The 20,965-nt window shown below is 30.0% G+C and overlaps 1 protein-coding gene across 2 annotated transcripts; it reads left to right on the forward strand.

Annotated features, from left to right (window-relative positions):
• The first annotated feature begins 431 nt into the window (after nt 1-431).
• Nucleotides 432-2,196, forward strand: LOC132952588 (52 kDa repressor of the inhibitor of the protein kinase-like). 2 transcript variants are annotated; one of them, XM_061024919.1, is made up of 4 exons: nt 432-676; nt 886-1,037; nt 1,110-1,129; nt 1,617-2,196. In XM_061024919.1, the coding sequence occupies exons 1-4, from the start codon at nt 564-566 to the stop codon at nt 1,623-1,625; spliced, it is 294 nt and encodes a 97-aa protein (XP_060880902.1). In that variant the 5' UTR covers nt 432-563; the 3' UTR covers nt 1,626-2,196. The 2 variants fall into 2 exon arrangements, with proteins under 2 accessions (XP_060880902.1, XP_060880901.1); XM_061024918.1 differs by having other exon boundaries at nt 1,110-1,194; nt 1,617-1,674.
• The last annotated feature ends 18,769 nt before the right edge of the window (nt 2,197-20,965 follow it).

Raw genomic sequence — 20,965 nt, forward strand, 5'->3', positions numbered from 1 at the left:
AACGTACATTACATGTGGCCTCCTAAATCAGAAATTCAGACTTCCAATTACTTTTCATACTCTATAATAATATTGTATATAAAATAATAAAAATATTATGAATGACCTATAAAATTAGATAAAGAATCATTATTGCATATTAAAATATATTTATTTAATTTATTATTATTTTAGTAGTGTTATAACTAAATAATAGTTAAATTTGAATTTTTAATTATTGTTTAATCGTAGCAATAATAATATTTTTAAATTCCACTATTATTAATTATAATTTCTGTGACTGTTATAGCACAGAATAGATTAAATCAGAAGGGACACTTTAAATGTAAACAAAAACGTGGCGGCCATGTTGGCGTTGGCTACTTTATCAATTTAGTGTTATCAGGTAAACAACTGGTATCATAATTCATATTTTTCTTTTTTTTTTTCATTAAAAAACTTAGCAAGAGCATTCGTTACACGTTTTTTATTTATAGTGCGTACTGCCTTTTAACTGTGCTCTTGTGGTCTGTGCCTTTGTCAAAAATATTGTACATTTTGTTATATATCTTCATATTATAACAATGTCGAGCCGAAAGAGTGGGTATTCATTTAAATGTATTGTGAAATCGTGCGGAGAACTTAAAATTCAAAAAGAAAGTGTTAGTTTTTTTTCTTTTCCCAAAGATCCTGCTCGGTAAGTATTTTATATTATAACTTATAATGATGTTAATTATCAAACTATTCGATGGTACTTGTTAAATATATAACATAATATTACACAGTTGCACAATATACCAAATGTTTTAAGTCTAGTAAACTATGTAGTGCACCTACAATATGTAACAAGAACCAAGTCAATTGTGTTTTTTAGTATAAATAAACCATTTTTTATTACACTTTTAGATGTAAAATTTGGTTAGAGCGATGTCAACTGCCAGCTGACATTCTACAACAAAAAAATACTAAATTATGTGGAAAACATTTTGAAAAAAATATGTTTTTAAATTTTTTGGAGAACAGGTTAAAACCAGATGCTATACCTACACTATTTCCAGGTACGTAAGAACTAATATGACATTTAGCAGCAGTAATTTTCTAATCGCCTTTTATTTTTTATTTATATTCAGATGAAAGAGATGGTTGTGATGTAAGTACATCTTTGGAGTTATCATCTAGTGACAAAGTTGGAATCTGTACCTTTATTAGCAGTTGGTAAAGGAATAGCTTCTAATTTAAATGAATTTTTATGTAATGTACCCTTTAAGCACCCATGTTCAAATTTTGATTATGTTTATTTAATTAAGCTATTTGTAAGATTTAGAATATTTTCTTCTGTTAAATTTTTAAATAGAGAGTTAGTATCAGAACGTCAATTTAAAAATAGAAAACTGACAATACTAAAACATTTATAATTAATGATAACATGATGACATAATAATGTAAAATTCATCATATTCTAGACAAATATTGTTTAATTAGTATTTAATATTTATTATTGTTGTTTTTTTTTATTTTTTTTTTATTTGTACAATTTAGTTATAATTATAATTAAAAAAATTTCTTAGTCTAATTTGAGATTACATGTTGTCTAATATTTTAAAAATAATGACTTATTTATTGTTATAATTTTACAGGCACTTTAGACACCAGGATCCCAAATACCTGAAAATAGTATAAAGATACAAATTACAATTAACTATGTCAAAATATACAAGATAGAAATATATCTAAGACACTGCCTATCACTGGCAGTGAAGTGATCTCATTAGTATCATTTAATTATTTTAATATGGCTAGTATATTGGTCACGTATATTAATTTATGTTTTATTTTTCAGAAATATTTCACTGCTGCTTCTGCTTCTCCAACTTCGCCTTTATTCCACGCAAGTGGGGTCTACTACTATTTGTTTTGCTCAATATACCATCATATTCCTGCAATAACCAATCCTCTATATCTTTTTCCTTCAAATTTGAGTTACCTGTCTTGACTTTTATTATTTCTTCATGCCTCAACATGCCTTCTCAATCTATTCTCTAATTTTTAACCCATATTCATATGGTATCTCTCTCCACTATTCAAGCCTGCCTTCAAACACTCGTGTGCTATTAGCTTTTAAAACTACATCAGCTGCATTTAAGCTTATACATAAAATATATATTTGATTTAATAAAATAAAATGTGTATTTTTTCCACCATGTGTTTCAGTACATTATCCTTCCTTAACTGTGTATTTGATCCATAATAGTCTTTTACGGTTGCTAAAATTAAAAATTTTAAATTGTAAGCAAGTACCTAGCAAATAATTTGAATAAAGCTAATTGGATCTATACATTTTTGGAAAAATATTGTAATAAACATTTTGTTTTTCTGGTATGGTGACACTGATTAACCAACGCCAACATGGCCGCCGCGTTTTTGAGTATTCTGTATATTTACCGTGTTAATTTTTATCAGTGTCCAGGCCCTGGTTATAGTGTTATCATCGTTACGTAATTCACTCACTGAGCACGTTCCGTCATATTTGATACAACATTTTTTTTTCAATGATTATATTATATTAAAAATATATTTGTAGGTTGACTAATTGATTTACAAAATTAAAAAGGTGGATAAGTGGATGTCGCTCTGCTGTACAGTAGGTTACAGTGGGTCACTGTAATGGATGGTGTTAAATTTGAATTCAATGATATAATATCATACTATACGAAAAACGATTTTAAGTGGAGACGATTTGTCAGCCTAGGATATTGTATACTATATTTATATTGATATTATTAAATATTATTAATACCGTAGCCGGTTAAGTTGAATTATTATTATTTGTTTATTATCGTATTTGTATATGATAATATATTTTAGACGTTTCAATTACCCACGAATAATATTTTTAAAATAGGCATATGTATATATTACAAGTAACAACGAATTAAGAACAATATTGCAAAAAATAATTGCCGGAAATCATTAGTTTTTAACTGAAAACGACAGGGAAGTCTGAACTTGGCGGTCAGTCTTATTTTTAAGTTATATGTATTATAACTAATTGAAATTTTTTGTATTTTCATATGTACCCGGTGTACCACACTGCGCTTGCTCGAACAATTAAAATCAAAAACATCCCTCGACTTGTTATGTAAAACCACCATGGGTGGGTGTCAGAATTATTTTTGGATCATCAATTTTAAAACGTTGATTTACGTAGATTAAAAAAAAATGAATTTGTAATACTTAAGCTAGGTAAACTTTAAGCGTTGTACGGGTGCGTAAAACACCGAAAATCGTGAACTTCGTAAGGCTATACCATAAAAACCAATGATTTGCAGGTAGTCGAGTTTTGGACAAGTGCCTACATAGGTAACTTATAATAATTCATATTGTAAATTAATTAGGTACCCAAAAAATATAACTTCTCAAACACTTTGTCTATTGGCACTGGCGGGAGAATGTATTAGAATGTCTATAAACTTGCGGACCAGTTTGTATAGTTTAATTTGGCATGCGAACTATAATTGAAATAGAAAACCAGAATAGGTGCATTGCAGATCACAAAGATTTCTGTAAAAGAACATACGATTTAATAATAATATTTAATATATAAGTTCTTTGGATTTACCATAGTAAATAATATATTTTATGATATCTATGGAAATCGTCAATTGTCGAAATTCGTCGGCGACAGTTAACAATTCTAATAATTTCAGCAATACTATTGTGTTATAAATATAATAATCAGTTCGTCGTTAGACTCCGTACAGTCAACACGTTACTTATCGCGTTTCACGAGTACCGATTTTAATAGCTTCCGATAGCAGTATACTATACACGCACCAAATCGCAGGTAATATGCTCGTTATTAATACTACTAGCTAAGATACAATACACCCAGCGGGCGCAAGCCCACAACACTATAAAATGTTTACAAAACTACCAGCTTTAAAAAGCCCCTCCATTCGTCAACCACCTTATCCAAAAGATGCACAAAAACAAAAAAATAAAACGTCACCAACCACACCCAAAAGCTTACCCATATCAAATTCATTAAAAAGCACATCAAATCCTAAACTGCTACATCAAATGTCACTAAAAAATTCACCCAACGTCAACACTTCAACCAGTTCTATCAACACGGATATCAACAAACAATCATTCGCCTCAACTGTAGCAAACAGCTTAATACCCAAAAAAGACCAAGCTTTATTATTCGATATAGACGACAACATCCCACACAAAGATTACATCATTGCAATCGGAAAATTAGTCCAACCGTCTAATATTCTATTTGCGTCCCGTATATCTAAAGGTCGCTTATGCATATTCCTATCAAGCAGCTCATTAGTAAATAATCTAATTGATAATAACCCATTTATCACAATACTACACCAACAATTCAAATTACGAAAATGTTTCAATCCGAATAAAAGAATAATATTATCTAACGTATATCCTAATATACCGCCTGACATAATCGCAAACGAATTTATCAAATTAAATATACCTCTTTATAGCCCTATAGCACCGCTAAGGGCCGGAATTCAAGTTGAAGACTTCACACATATTTTAAGTTTTCGTCGACAAACTTTTATCCAACATGACGACCTTATCAAACTCCCACCTTCCATACTTATAAATTACGAAGACACCAACTACAGGATCTTTTTATCAGATGACTCTCTAACCTGCTACTTGAGTAAGGCCCAAGGTCACATTGCGTCTCATTGCTCAAACCAGATTAATTCACACAACATAATGTCACAGGTAAACAACGATCAACCCATTGCAAACACACCGTCTAAATTAGACGCCTCGTCAAACACATATAATACCCCTATAGTACCTATCTCCACATCGAACACCGACACATCTCCCCTTGAAACACCCAATATCACTTCTGAGCCTACACCGCCATCAAATCTTCCACCAACATCATCGATCACATCAAAACCAACACTTCAAAATTTAGATGCGATTCCAAACTCTGACGTTATCCTAATGGAAATTGATCAACCAACACGCAATAAAAGATCTCTCCCCGACTCATTTCTAACTCACTCTCCACCTCCATCTCCATTAGAACCAAATGTAAACTCAAAAGCAATGCCTGCTCCACTAAACCCAGTGACCCCCCAAAACGAAATCATCGAAAAAAAAAGAAAAAGAACAAAAAATCAAAATCAGCAGCACTAACAACATTTTTAGAAAATATCGATGCATATCTAGAACCAGCAAAAAAACTCTTCACCGATCAAAACAATTTTAAAATCGATTTTATTACCTTTAAACACATTTTTGAAAATAATCAAGGCCACTTCGAACCACCTACAATTTATAATGAATACAATATATCAAAAGAAGATTTATTGGACATTATTATGTCTATCAAACCAACCCTACAAAATGGTAGCATCAAAAACAGATTAACCCGCTTCACAAAAACGTTAAAAGCAGAACCCTATGATTCTAACGAATCAGAAGCTTAATTCATATTTCAATACATAATCAATGACACATATCAATCCTTCACAAGACCGCAAATCTAACATTATAAAAATAAAACCTACAATGCAGCACAACAATACAAAATATAACATTCTACAATGGAACCTAAATGGTTTCTACAAAAGAATCAGTAATCTACAAATTATAATAAACAAATACTGCCCTGAAATCATTTGTCTACAAGAAACAAATTTTACAAACTATAAAAAAAACAGACTAAAAGGATATACAAATTATACCAAAATAAGAACTAACGCAATCAGAGCCAGCGGAGGTATCATTTATAAAAGACTCATATTCTTCCGAAGAAATACTAATAAATACTCCACTTGAATCCGTAACTATTTCTGTTCAACTCAAACAAAAGATTACAATCTGCAACCTTTACCTCCCTAACCAATCTCTTTTCACCGAAGCAGACTTAAAAAACATCATTCAACAACTCCCTCCGCCGTTCATTCTCCTAGGTGACTTCAACAGCCACAACAAATTATGGGGCTGCATAGCTACAAACACTAGAGGGAAAATAATCGAATCGGTCATAGATTCTGAAAACCTAATTACACTGAACAACGGTAAACCAACTCATTTTGGCACAGCATCCGGTACGCAATCAGCTATTGACTTATCTTTCACAACACCTTCTTTAGCTCCTCACCTTACATGGGACACATTATCTCATCCATATGGAAGCGACCACTTGCCCATAATCACGAAATTAACGTACAGAAATACAGAAGACATTCAAGTAGGCAAACCAAAATGGAAACTAAACACCGCTGACTGGAATCTATTCACATCCCTCTTAGAACAAAAAATAGATTCAATTGAATTTGAAAAACCAAAAATTAACAATTTAAATGAAGTTACACAAAATTTCACAAATGCTATTCTAGAAATAGCCAACTTAACAATAGGACAAACTATATTCTCAGGTAGAAAGCCCCCAGTTCCTTGGTGGAACTCTCATTGTAACGAATCTATCAAATCAAAAAAGACGGCCTTCAACAAACTTAAACGCACCAAATCCCAAGATGATTTCATAGAATTCAAAAAACGCAGAGCCCAAGCCAGACGTACAATCAAAGACAGCAAAACAACGAGTTGGCGCGCCTATACAAGTTCAATCAATTCTAAAGCAAACCCAAAACAAATATGGAATAAAATTAAGGCTTTTAAATGCATTAACAAATATGACAATATACAAATCCTCAAAAACGAAAATGACACAATATACTCAGAACCTTCATAAATCGCAAACGAACTTGGCTCCTTCTTTTCAAAAGCTAGTAGTACTGAAACCTATCCCCTTGATTTTCAAAGATACAAATGCGCTCAAGAAATTGTACCTATCAATCTCTATCAAAATCAAGACAATACTCATATTAATAGTCCTCTCACTATCCAAGAAATGGAAACAGCCCTCAGTTCCAAGAAAAGCAATGCTTGCGGAATAGACAATATACCTATGATTTTTCTTCTCAATCTTCCAAAAAAACGGAAAACTCTACCTACTCAAGATCTTTAATCATATTTGGATGGAAAATCAGTACCCTACAACATGGCTAACCTTGATAATCAAACCGATCCATAAACCCAACAAACCAAAAAACCACGTATCTAGTTACCGTCCTCTATCCATTATATGTTCCATGACAAAACTACTAGAAAAAATTATTAACTCAAGACTAATGTGGTACCTAGAATATAAAAATCTATTATCCAATCTTCAACATGGTTTCCGCAAAAAATAATTCTACATTAGACTCTTTAGCAATTATTGAAAATGAAATTCAAGAAACTTTCAATCAAAATCAATACTTGGTACTACTCAGCCTCGACTTACAAAAAGCTTTCGACACTATATGGCGCCACCGTCTTATTAAATACATGGTACAGTTGAATCTTAAGGGTAACATAATTAACTTCATCACAAATTACCTCTCAAATAGAACAATACAAGTATCTAATAATGGTGCACTATCTTCCCCATTCATTCTTCATAATGGCAGCCCTCAAGGCCCTCCTCTAAGTTCAACTCTCTTTCTTTTGGCTATCAATGACCTCCCATCTAACATAAAACCCCCAAACAAAATCACAATGTACGCAGATGATAGTAACATATTTGGCAGGGGAAATAATCTACCAACTTTATTTCAGCAGATACAAAATTGTATAAGCCACCTACTACAATGGAGTAAAACTTCTGGTTTTACTTTCTCTCCAATCAAATCTCAATTCATTATTCTCTCAAAGAAAAACATCCCCTACAGCCCATCTCTTAAAATGGAAAACACGAACATTCCTCGAGTAAAAAAAAATAATAGGCCACAAATAGGTATAAACGGACAGTTCGTTAAACCGGATAAGTTGTAACACAAACTCGCAAATTTCGTTTTTTTCATAAAATATTTCGATACTTTCAAGTTTCAGCTCATCGGAGTGAGATGATTAGATAAAGATGGACGAAGATAGCTGTTTCTTCGGCGATGGCGGCACTCTAGCTATACGTTTCACCGGAAGAGTAGATGTTTACGAGTAAGTTTGTTTTCATATTATTACCTACTATTTTACATTTACTTTTTAGACTTAAATTAAATATTTATTGCCACGGACAATCTGTTAACTACGTGACGTAGAAGCATTTATAAGTTTAATCCCAATAGCGCAATGTATAAAATACGCGAGACCGTCTTCGTTTCACCACGCCAAGTTTAATACGCACCTTTTTGCATGTTATACTATACGCCGGGTATCACCTTAGGTTTGCGCGAAGTATTTAAAACAATATAATGTTATTAATCTTTATATTTTATATTTTTATATACATAAATACATTATACACCTCATATATTTTATTAGCATACTTACACCTTTTTTAGTGTAGTTTATACCCTAGATGGCTATAGATATAGGTATTAAATGTCTTGCAATTATATATTTTACTATAGTTATTAATTTCATTATAATATAATATAACAATACACTCTAAATTAAATTAGTTGTTATCAAGACAGACAGTCTTAAAACAAACTCTTTTCTGGACGTTTTCAAAACGTATTATGCTTAAAAAAAATTGCACAGTTGTCGTAGCAGTCAGTTGCTAGATAAACCCGTGTGACATCAAATAGGAATTATTCTTGTTTTTTTAAATAGTTTTTTTCGAAAAATATATATAACATGTATAGCTCATACAATTATGAATTTATAGTTAATGGAAATACGGATGTTTATACTTCATAGATATTTTTTTAGTTAATAATCGTGTAAATAATTTGATTAAACAATAAGGTACTTTCCTACTCATCACTAGTATCAATTTTATTATATTACGTGTAAACATCATTGTAAAAATATAGTTGGTATTATAGTATTTGATGAATTTACTGTATACGTTTATGGCTTTATGTTAACTCTAAAATCCAGTAATCACATTTTTATTTAATAATTCATAAAATACAATATGCTCTTATAAAAATATTCTTGTGCTTCTGATATCTATTCACCACCTTAATCAATAATTAAATTGATAAACGAAAATAATAATTTAAATAATACCTATATCATATTATTATAATTCAAATTCAAAATTATAAACTATTTTGGTTTATTGTCATATCAAATTTCAACGAACAAATTGGTCCTTAACACAGAACTCTTTGATAAAAAAAGTTGCATTATATTATATCCATGGATTCATCATATAGACGTACCTAGTATAATATCTATCATTTATTTATTTAATCTATGGCAAATCTCAAAGTCGTTGCAGAAGACACAGTCGATTAAAAATTCTAAAATTTCAATATATATTTCATATATTATCAACGAATTGAAAAATGAAATTGGAACATTTATATGGAATAAAGTCAATTTTATAAAAACTTATTAGAAAAAAATTAAATACAATTAAATAAAGGTAATTTTTTTTCTTATATTTCTATTTTTTTACGTACCTATTATGTTCGATACTATAACTTCAGTCTTCAGTTATAGAAAACAATACTTGCCAATATGGAATTACTGTCGAATTTTTTATTTTAAAATATTAAATAGTATCTGATCGACTGATGTGCTATAATGAAACTCAAAATATAACGAATACACTACCTATACACTTATCTAAATTCTATTTTATATTCGTTTAAATTGGACTTTTAATTTTTCTCGCCATTTTATTAAGCTTTGTCACGATAGTTTTAGTTTTCGTTGAATGCGAAACATACATTTTTTTTGCATACGGGATACGGGCATTAAATATTTGGGTTTTAAGAGAACACCTTAAACGTACGTATTATTTTGGGGGTTTTACGGGATATACCTATAGGAAATTTTCTTCAAATTTTCACATTTCACTATTTGATATTGTGATATTATTTGTACCTAGGTTAAGTTTCTGTTTTAGAATCGATCGATATGTTACCTAGATATATCACATTCTTTAATTTAAATTCTGGTAGTTGAGTATTGGACAATTACCTACGTAACTTATAATTCGTATCGTAATTTAATTACTAAAGAAATATAATTTCCCCAACAGTGTCTAGGGCTACCGGCAGCAGAATGCATTATAGAATGTCTATAAACTTGTGGTCTAGTATATGATTAAAATTGGCATGCAACCAACAACTGGGGGCTTGTTCTGGAAAATTTAAATGATCTAATAAGGTTCATCTCATTATTTGAATTAAATTAATTTTTAAGCGATTGTTGTGTTAATCAATTTTTTAATTTATTTCATTCAACACACTCGTCTCAGTTTTCTAGTACCTCTAGATTTCTCACAAAAATCATATCGATCATCTCACAGCTTTCATATTCAAAACCAAAAAAATATATATTTTTATCTTATTTCAGTCTTTTTCATCAAACACCAGAATATATTACAGATCATAAAGATACTAGTATTGTATACTAGATAAGTTTCAATTAGCGAGATGTAGAGAGAGATGGAGATGGAGCGAGATGTAGACGGATGAAGATAGCTGTTTCTTCGACGACAGAGTGTGCTGCAGTACAGCTAGGTTTCACTTGAAGAGTCGATGTTTATGCGTAAGTTTGTTTTTATATTATTTTAGTCTTACATTTACTTTTTAAACTTGAATTTAATATTTATTGTCACGGAAAATCTGTTAACTAAGTAACGTAGAAGCATATACGTTTACTACTGCCTACCAAAGGCGCAATGTATAATAATAATAAATTATACGCCAGTCCGAACAATCCAAACGCTGTCTTACCCGTAGTCGAGTTCTAGTTAATAACTAACTTGTGAATAAATGTAATTTTTGTTAGGTATAAAAATAAAACTAATAAATCCTTGAATACAACATTTAAAAATACAAACTCTGTGTAATAAAAATTAATATTAGGTATTTATTGGTAGGTTTACCTATATAATATCTGTAGACTGTAACGCATAGGTCATTAGAATATTGTAGAACATTTTAATGCATAAGATGCGTGATATTTCAGAAATTGTATCCGTCAGTGAACATTTTCAAACTGGGAATAATAAATCATAAGCAGATTGAAATGCGTGAACGTTTCAGTGTTTCGAAGACTAAGTTTCGTAGCAGATTTTGATTCCGTCACGGGGTATGTATTTTCTTATTTCTCAGTAGGTTTTTTTTTATTATAGTTAATTGATCAGGGGATGTATTGCCCGAAAATGTTCAATATTTGTATTGTAACTATACTGGTATAACACTATTCGGAATATCAATAAAGTCGTGTTCAAAATTAGAAAATTGGTGAGGTATGATATTTTTTTAAGCAATTCTTTCGAGTAGGGAATTCGCTCAATGATATTTAAATATTTTCACCGATAATCAAGTACGATGACTTGTAGGTAACTAGAGACTGAGTGAATAGGAATTAGGAAGTGTGTGATATGGCGAAGATAAGGAGAGGGGTCAACAGGATTTCAGAATGTTTGGTGTATGAAAGGGAAAGATGAAAAAGAAATGTAAGGTCAGGGTAGGTAAGTGGAGTGAGAGTAGCAGATATGAGAATAATAAGTAAGGTGTTAAGGTACAAAAGAGGATAGAATAAGAAATTAATTAATTAAGGGTAGTGTAGGGTAGTGTACATATTGTAGTGAAAACAAGAGAGAATAGGTTTAGGTGGTTCGGTCACTGTAGGATAAGAGATAGTGAGAGTGGCTATAGAAGTTAATTTAGGGGAGAAATGATGGACGAGAAGACTGAAGAAGAGATGGATAGACAGAATACCGATCATATAGAGGTGTGGAATGAGAGTGGCTGAACCTGTATTTAGCTGTGAGAGACGGGAGAAGAAAAAGTGTAAAGGTGGAATAGTTATGTTAACAATGCCGAATACGTAGGAAAAGATCTTGAATTGCAAAGTCCCTATTGACTCTTTGGCTTCAACTAACCATAGGTTTACCTAACTAACCTTCTTATGACTCATTAGGACACTTTGAATAAAAAGATCCTGAGTTGCAGGTTGCCGAACTTAAGTGATCAAGTTGATCCTTTGATTGTTGACACCTTAATCCATGCTATGGATGAAGCCCATAGGTAATAAAGATATGGATAGTCCACGCCTATGTTAAATACATTTGAGGCCGCGTTTCCGGAGGGGAAGGCAATTGAGGCTCCTTTATATTGATAGTCGATAGTCGATACTCGATATAAGTATACTTTATTTGGCCTCAATTTATTGTTCCCCTCGAAGACCGCTGATAAGACCATTATGTCCTATCCATATCTTTATTATCTATGATGGAGCCATACCCAGCTCACTCATGTAAACTTGTTGCCGGTTGGGATGTCAGCGCACTATTTGTTTTCCATCTTTGACCCACGTGTTGCATACCAAATGTACGATTAAGAAAACACTAAAATGATTGGGTCAGAGAGAGAAATAAATGGTGCGCTAAAAATCTGACATCCTCTTAGTGTTATCAAGTTGAAGAAGCAGTTGATTGTTGACAATTTGACATTTAACATTAACTGTGGTAGGTATTATGATTGAAAGTAAAAGTAATTAGCAGGGCTGTGAATTTAATGCAATGAAAAAGTATTAAATATTTGCCTGCATGTATGCACTAAAAACAGGCAAATATATGCACTGAAATATTCAAAAATATGCACTTAAAATTCAAAAAAATACTGAATGAAAATGTTTTTATTAAAAATTTTTTAAATTAATAAATTATAATTCAAATTGGTTTACAAAAAAAATTCTTTATTTACACACTTGGTAGGTAGGTATGTAGGTAGGTAACGGATGAACCGAAAATATAAAAACATTTTAAGAAAATAAGCATAAATACAAAAAAATCATGAAAACATGCAATTATATTAACTAACCCAAAAAAAACGCATATTGGTAACGGTGTTGTAATAATAGGGATCTCCCCAAAAAAATACGTACTAATAGTTCAAACAAATCATAAAAGCCAACTGTAATAAATATTAATTTATGAAAAAGTATATTAAAAAGCATTATTATTATAAATGAAACAAAACTATGAACTATGGACCGTGACATAATATAGGTATTTCTATATTTTTAGCTCCATAATTTCTGTTAAAATATTAGGAAAATGTATTAAGTACCGTAAAAGTGCTAAATTTGAGCTATTACTTTAAATATTATATTCATAATAAATTAGCATAGAAGGTTAGGTACTGTTATTCCACATACTTTTATAGTTTAATTTAACTACAACATTCTAGTAGAGTCTGATAAAATTTGGTTCCACGACTTTGATCATACAAACTTTAAATACTAAGCTATGGGTCTGAAATTTAGTTTATATAGATGTAAATAATCCAAAACATATATTGCTTCAAAATATAAAAATTAAGTGTCTTGTATTGTAGTAGGTGGGTAACTTTCAAAAAAAAAAACTAAAAAAAAATCATACTTGAAATCTATGTATAATATACGTATATTGTAATAAATGTTCAAATGTTTACTATAGTACATTATAAAAAATTAACTTAAGTTCAATATAATACATTATAACAGGTGTTCAAATAAACATTTCATACCAAAAATTTTGTTAATTCTCATAGTCTCTCTTCAATTTTAAATTTTTCTTCAAATTATCTACAAAATATAAATGTTTAGTAAATTGGAAGACTTGATTAAGTATTTAATCATTTATCTAAAAGAGATGTGCCGGGTCGCCACATTACTATATCGAGGGGCCATGGTGCAAGTGTCGTCCATACATATCATAACATATATTATATTAGAAATACAAACTTAATATTTCACTAACAGTAAATATTATAAAAAAATATTACGAAATGTACTATACTCATATTATATTATGATTGTATTAGTTACAAACTCTTGAATTAAGAGTTATGTTTGAGGATTTAATTAATTTCCTAAAAGGAAATGCCTCAAGGTTGCCTCAGTAAGTTGAGGGACCGTAGTTAAAGTGCCGTCCACCAATAAAGTACCAGGAAAAAAAACGATTAATTCAAATATAGAAGGTACTTATATCATATAAGTCTTGTGTAAATTATATTGTCTTATGTTTTCCCAATCTAATGATACAAAATACTGAAAATTAATGAAATCACAAATATTAGTACAATAGAGAGACTGTGCATTGATTTACAAATTTGTCTTAAATTTACTTTTTGCATAGAGAATAATATGAAGGTGGGCTGGGCTTAGATGCTGATAAATCATTAATAAAGACTCGTTGATCGCTTTTATGTGCTTCAAATTGTTTACACGAGTGAGCTGGGTATGGCTCCATTATAGATAATAAAGATATAACATAATGGATAGGACATATAGTCTTATCAGCGGTCTGATCTTCGAGGGGAACAATTAAGACCAAATCGAGTATCGACTATCAATATAAAGGAGCCTCAATTGCCCTCCCCTCCGGGAACGCGGCCAGAAATGTATTTAAAATAGGCGTGGACTATACATATCTTTATAATCTATGGGCTTCATCCATAGCATGGATTAAGGTGTCAACAATCTAAGGATCAACTGGATAATCAAACACTTAAGTTCAGCAACCTGCAAATCAGGATCTTTTTATTCAAAGTGTCCTAATGAGTCATAAGAAGGTTAGTTAGGTAAACCTACGGTTACTTGAAGCTATGGTGATGATAGACGACTACCAACTAACTGGTCGTGAGCTTTGCGATGATCTTTTCCTACTAATACCATCAAGGTATTCGATATTGTAAACATAGCAATGAAAGAAAATATTTAAATATTATTAATTTGGTTATGTTAGGTTAGGTTAGGATAGGACAGGAAATTAGACGTTAACTAATTATCATGATTTTTAACACGGTCTTAAATACTGCCAGCTAGAGTTGTACCAGTATAGTTATTAAAAACTTAAATACAGCAAACATTAAATAATGATTTTTTTACCACAACAAATTATAAAATGTATTTTAAAATATAACAAAATATTATTTTATTAGGGTTTTATAAGGTTTTCAATACTTATGAGTTTTTGTAAATAGAAAATGTATAAAATCAATAGTTTTAATTTAATATATGGTTTTGTGTTTTAATATCCTATTGTCAAAGAATTCCTCAGGGTTTCCTTTCCATATTTTTTTACATTGTACTAAATCTAAATTTTTCCCGCACATATTTACAAAGACTAAAACAGATATCTGACTATGTTTTTATTTGCATTTAGACTTTATAGTTTGTAATTTAATATTGACTGTAGACCCACCAAACACAATATTATTTTAAATTAAACATTTTATGTCCTTTATAAATTACAATCACATAAAAGAGTCCGTGCAGGACCTTTTATCATTTAATTTCTTTGCATCCTTTATAATTTACATTCATTTTTATACATTTTCTAATACATATATTACCGGGATACACCTCTGATCATAATAACTGTTCGCATTATTATTTATTATAATGTAAACAACACCTAGTTTTTGGATTGTAGTTAATATGTATTACAGTATTTAGCTTCCAGCGGATTCTTTTGTTTAGTGTTGTTTCACCCAGATTTCTCAAACAATTTTTTTTTCACTTTATTGAACTCTAGTAGATTTTTTTGTATAAAAATTTTTCAAGATTAACCGGCTATACCTGGGAGTACGCTGAGTACCCGTGTACATAATATATAATTTGAAAAGAGACTGGCTAGGTTCTCTCACGTTCCCCATTCAATTTATTTTTTTATATATTTAACTTTTTTTGATTCTTTTATATATATCTTTTTTTAAACATTAACAACCTGGTGCCATATGATTTTTTTTAAATTTTTTATCTGCTTCTTAAAATGCGTTTGCCTGCAGTAGCCCACGTTCCCCTTTCAATTTTTTTTCATAAATTTAATTCAATTGATTTTTAATATGAATATTTTCAAATTTGTGAGTCTTCAGAGAATTTTTTTCTGTTATTTAATTCCTATCTAGATCTTTCTATATAGGTTTTTTAAAAACTGACAAGCCGGCGCCAACACCCTCCTTCATATTTTTTTTTGTAATGTAACTCTACTTGAATTTTTAGTATTGACGTGAAAATTGATAACTTGGTGCCTGTAAATAATCATTCTTTATATAACTAAATATTTTAAATAGTTTTCTCTGTTTAAGATTCTGGACATTTTCGTTTGAAATTTGTTAAGTGTATTCCTACGGTAAATTTTTTCTAAATTTGTTTTTTTGTTTTCTAAAATGCATTTGCCTGCGGGCGCCAATACCTTCCTTTAATTTTTTTTTATGATTTTACCTCTAGCCAAATGTTGTAAACATTGACAATCGGGTAGGTACCCTTGAATAATCCTTGTTTCATGAACTTAATATTTTGAATTGTTTTTTCTGTTAAGATTCTGGGCATGTTAGTTTGTACTTTGTAATGTGTATTTCTACAGTTAAATGTATTCAAAATTTTTTTTTGGTTTTCTAAAATGCATTTCCCTGCAGGCGCCAACACCTTCCTTCAATTTTTTTTTTATGATTTTACCTCTAGCCAAATTTTGTAAACATTGACAATCGGATAGGTACCCTTGAATAATCCTTATCTTTAATGAACTAAATATATTAAATGGTTTTTTTTGTTTAAGATTCTGGGCATTTTAGTTTGTACTTTGTAATGTGTATTCCTACAGTTAAATTTTTTCAAAATTTTTTTTTGGTTTCCTAAAATGCATTTGCCTGCGGGTGCCAACACCATCCTTCAATTTTTTTTTATGATTTAACCTCTAGCCAAACTTTTTAAACATTGACTATCGGGTACCCTTGAATAATCCTTATCTTTAATGAACTAAATATATTAAATGCATTTTTCTTCTGTAAAATGTATTCAACATTTTTTTTTTGGTTTCCTAAAATGCATTTGCCTGCGGGCGCCAACACCCTCCTTCAATTTTTTTTTAAGTAATGTAACTCTAGTTGAATATTTTGTATTGACTTGAAAATTGATAACTTGGTGCCCTATGAATAATCATTCTTTAATGTTTAATGAACTAAATATTTTGAATAGTTTTTCTGTTTAAGATTCTGGGCATTTTAGTTTGTACTTTGTAATGTGTATTACTACAGTTAAATTTTTTCAAAATTTTTTTTTGGTTTCCTAAAATGCATTTGCCTGAGAGCGCCAACACCCTCCTTCAATTTTTTTTTTAGGATTTTACCTCTAGCCAAATTTTTTAAACATTGACTATCGGGTACCCTTGAATAATTCTTATCTTTAATGAACTAAATATTTTAAATAGTTTTTTTTGTTTAAGAATCTGGGCATTTTAGTGTGTACTTAGTAATGTGTAATCATACAGTTAAATTTATTCAAAGTTTTTTTGGTTTCCTAAAATGCATTTGCCTGCGGTCGCCAACACCCTCCTTTAATTTTTTTTTTAGGATTTTACCTCTAGCCAAATTTTTTAAACATTGACGATCTGGTACCTCTTGAATAATCCTTGTTTAATGAAATAAATATTTTAAATAGTTTTTTCTGTTTAATATTCTGGGCATTTTAGTTTGTACTTTGTAATGTGTATTCCTACAGTTAAATTTTTTCAAAAATTTTTTTTGGTTTACTAAAAGGCAGTTGCCTTTATAAATATTGAATATTAAATATTGATTTTGAAGTTTTTTTGAATTATTCAATAATATTTGAATATGGAAATAGATATTTTTCATAGAATACCCACATAAATTAATTTTTATATTGGTATCGCCATTCGTATAATTAGTAGGGAATGTTGGTACAGTTGGTTGGGTTTTTTAGTTTTTTAATACATGGTTTTTTAAATTCAAAAATGTGTTCAAAATTTATATTATTCAAAAATTAATTTGGCGGGAAATTTTCGTTTGTCAATCTTAATGTCGATACTTTTTTGAGAATATAATTTTGATTTCAAGGCTTGGCTGCGTTGAATCGTAAAGACTTCAAGTCGATAAGACTAATATTGATGATGTTAGGATTTCAAGTATTTTTAAAAAAACTATAAATCTAAAGTTCAATTTTTGGAACTCAGATCAGCTATGATAAATTCTCATTAAGTACCTACTTGAGCAAAAGTATTCAAATACTTTTTAATCACTTGAATACGCGTATTTTACATACTTTTCAAAACAGGTATCTGTATTTGAATACTCTTAAAAAGTATTTTTTCTAGTAAGTATTATTTTAATTGTTAAACTAACATTCTAACAGATTATAGATTTAAATAATAATTTAACAACTGTGTTCCAGAATACAGAATATAATATATAGTGTATTTTATATGGATACATTTACGACTTATGTTACACTTATAAGTTATAATATATTTACAAGACTTATATTTATTTATTTGATTTTTTTGTTTATTATAGTCAACAAATAATACCTTTTGGATAAATTAGGTATTCACAGAGTTAATTTGAAATTATGTTAATAAATCATAACCATTGTTATTACTTATTTGTTAACTGTTTTCAAAATTTACATTAACAGTAGTAATATTTAAAATAAAATTGTCAAAATTGTACTTCATTGTTAATGTAGTCGTTAAACGTCTGTGTTAAAATATTTCCTTATTTATATGAAAAAAACATTATATAGCCATATAGGTAGTATTATTTAAGCATTGTTAATTAATCAAAAGTTCATATTATATAATATCCATTTATATCTTAGAATATAAATTTAAAACTATAGTACGTGCAGTGCTACTCTACCTTTTTTTTTTTTTTTTCGTTTGAACCGACAGCAGAGGAGGATCTGTGTGAACACTACTACTCCTCTGCTGCCATCGTTTATTAATGTTTAATAAAAACGTTAATTTAATACATGCACATTCTTAACACATGACTAATTATGGTTGCTTCACCTTGAAAATAAACATTAATACAATAGGTACAATACAATGCAAGTGCTACTCTACCTATGTTGTGTTAAAATAAATTAAATTATTTATCTAAGTAATCACTGTAGCTTATGAAAAAAACAGTCTGTTGTGGCATTGTTCATGTACAAAATGTATCTGAACCACTCAGAACACCCTGAAAAAAAGTTCTAATGATGTGCCTGATAGTTATTAATATAGTATAGTGGAGTGGTCAGCAACCTTTTGAAGAAAGTAAAAAGAAAAAAATAACTGTTTAAAACTTTAAAATAAAAGAGCATAAAAATTACAGTTTTTAATAATGTAATAATTATAATATAAAAGTATGGAAATTACAACTGCTTTAGGCTTAATTTGATTTTTGTTGTTGGATATTGTTTATTATTTTTTAAATTTCCACATTAAAATTTCTTGTGCTGGCTCGAAGTACATGGTGGAGATGGTCATTAATTAAACGTGGACGGTATGGATTTTTAATTTTTTTCATATGATTAGAAAAGGCCTGTTCACACACGTAAGTGGATCCAAACATACTGAAGTATTTTGCAGCTATATTTTTAATTTTTGAAAATGATGCCGGAAGTTCAACGAAAAAAATTAAAGGAGATGCTTTGAATGAGTCTTTTAAGATATCTTGTGACTGCAAATCTATTATTTCCATTTGAAGCTCAACATCAACATCTTCATTATCAATATTAAATGGATTGGCGAGTAGTTGAAAAACGCAACGTTTTACTTTACTGAACAGAATAGAAAATTAATATGACGTTTACATGGCAATAGTAAAATTTTATTAAATCTATTAGGTACGTAAACAACATTTATTAATATGACAAATATTTAAAATTTCAAAAAACGGGGACCCTCGTGTTAATACCCCTCACTTTGTTTTTTGAATAGCGCTGGGAGTTTTTGTGCACAAACGATTGGACTTGGTGCACATTTCTGCACAAACGATGTACAAACGTTTGACGTGGTCAGAAGTTCAAATTTCGAAAGTGGGGGGGGGGGGGGGCCATTGAAATGGACCTCAATATCGGACTTTCTGCACCCGATATTTATAGATTTATAGAACACGGACAATTGACACCGAGCGATTACGATTACGATAACCGCGAGTAGGTACCTACTACCTATATAGTCTATAGTTATTAGTTGCTATTTATTGCCTGTACTCTGTGGTCTGTTCGTTATCCAACCATTTTAACTATTTAATTTAAAAGTTATTCAATATGAACTCATTGAAAACCAAAATTTTAAAATATCAACAACATTCTCATAATCCTGATTCTGCCAAAGCTGAAGTATGCCGTGCCTTAAATGAGATGAAAAAAAATATTGTAAACAATTTTGATATTCCTTCTAAAGTTTATGAAAAAGAAGTTACCAAATTAACAGACGAAGCTGCTTGTTTGATGCCAAATGAAAATAATGTAAAACAAAATTTAGGGAGAATCCGTAACCCGTAACGATTCATATCCTACAATTTCTTCCAAAGAATTTATGTTAGAGGGTAATTGGACGATGACAGCAGGACCTAATCAGCAAAAGTTTTTATTTCATGATAATCGATCAAATTAATAGTCGCATAATTATATTTGCTTCTCCAGACTGCCTAGAGATATTATCACAAAGTTATCGCGTGTTCAAGGACGGAACTTTTTCATCTTGCCCCAAAGGATTTTATCAACTTTATGTACTACACGTAATTTATAGAATGAAATCCTTACCTGTCGTTTATGTGTTATTACTAAAAAAAACACAGACAGTTTATGTAGAACTTTTGATGGCTCTCAAATACACATGTTCATCGGTGAAGTCATTTTCTATTGATTTTGAACTTGCTATGATAAAAGCGATTGAAGATATTTTTGGAGACACTGTTTCCATACATTTGTGCTATTACCATCTAAGTCAAAGTGTGTGGCGTTAAGTCCAAAATCTTGGTTTGGCAACAAAATATAGAAAAGACAAAGAATTCCGGTGTTTAGTACGAGTGATCAATGCATTGGTCTTTTTACCACTTAATATTATTAAAAAAGGTAGGTACCATATATGTAATATACCTAAAGATATATTTAAATATCTTTTTTTATAGAAATAGGTATATGATATTTTTCACATGATAATGATGTGGATGATATTTTAACATACTTCGAC

Source organism: Metopolophium dirhodum, chromosome 9 (assembly GCF_019925205.1).
Source record: "Metopolophium dirhodum isolate CAU chromosome 9, ASM1992520v1, whole genome shotgun sequence".
NCBI classification, from domain to species: Eukaryota; Metazoa; Arthropoda; class Insecta; order Hemiptera; family Aphididae; genus Metopolophium; species Metopolophium dirhodum.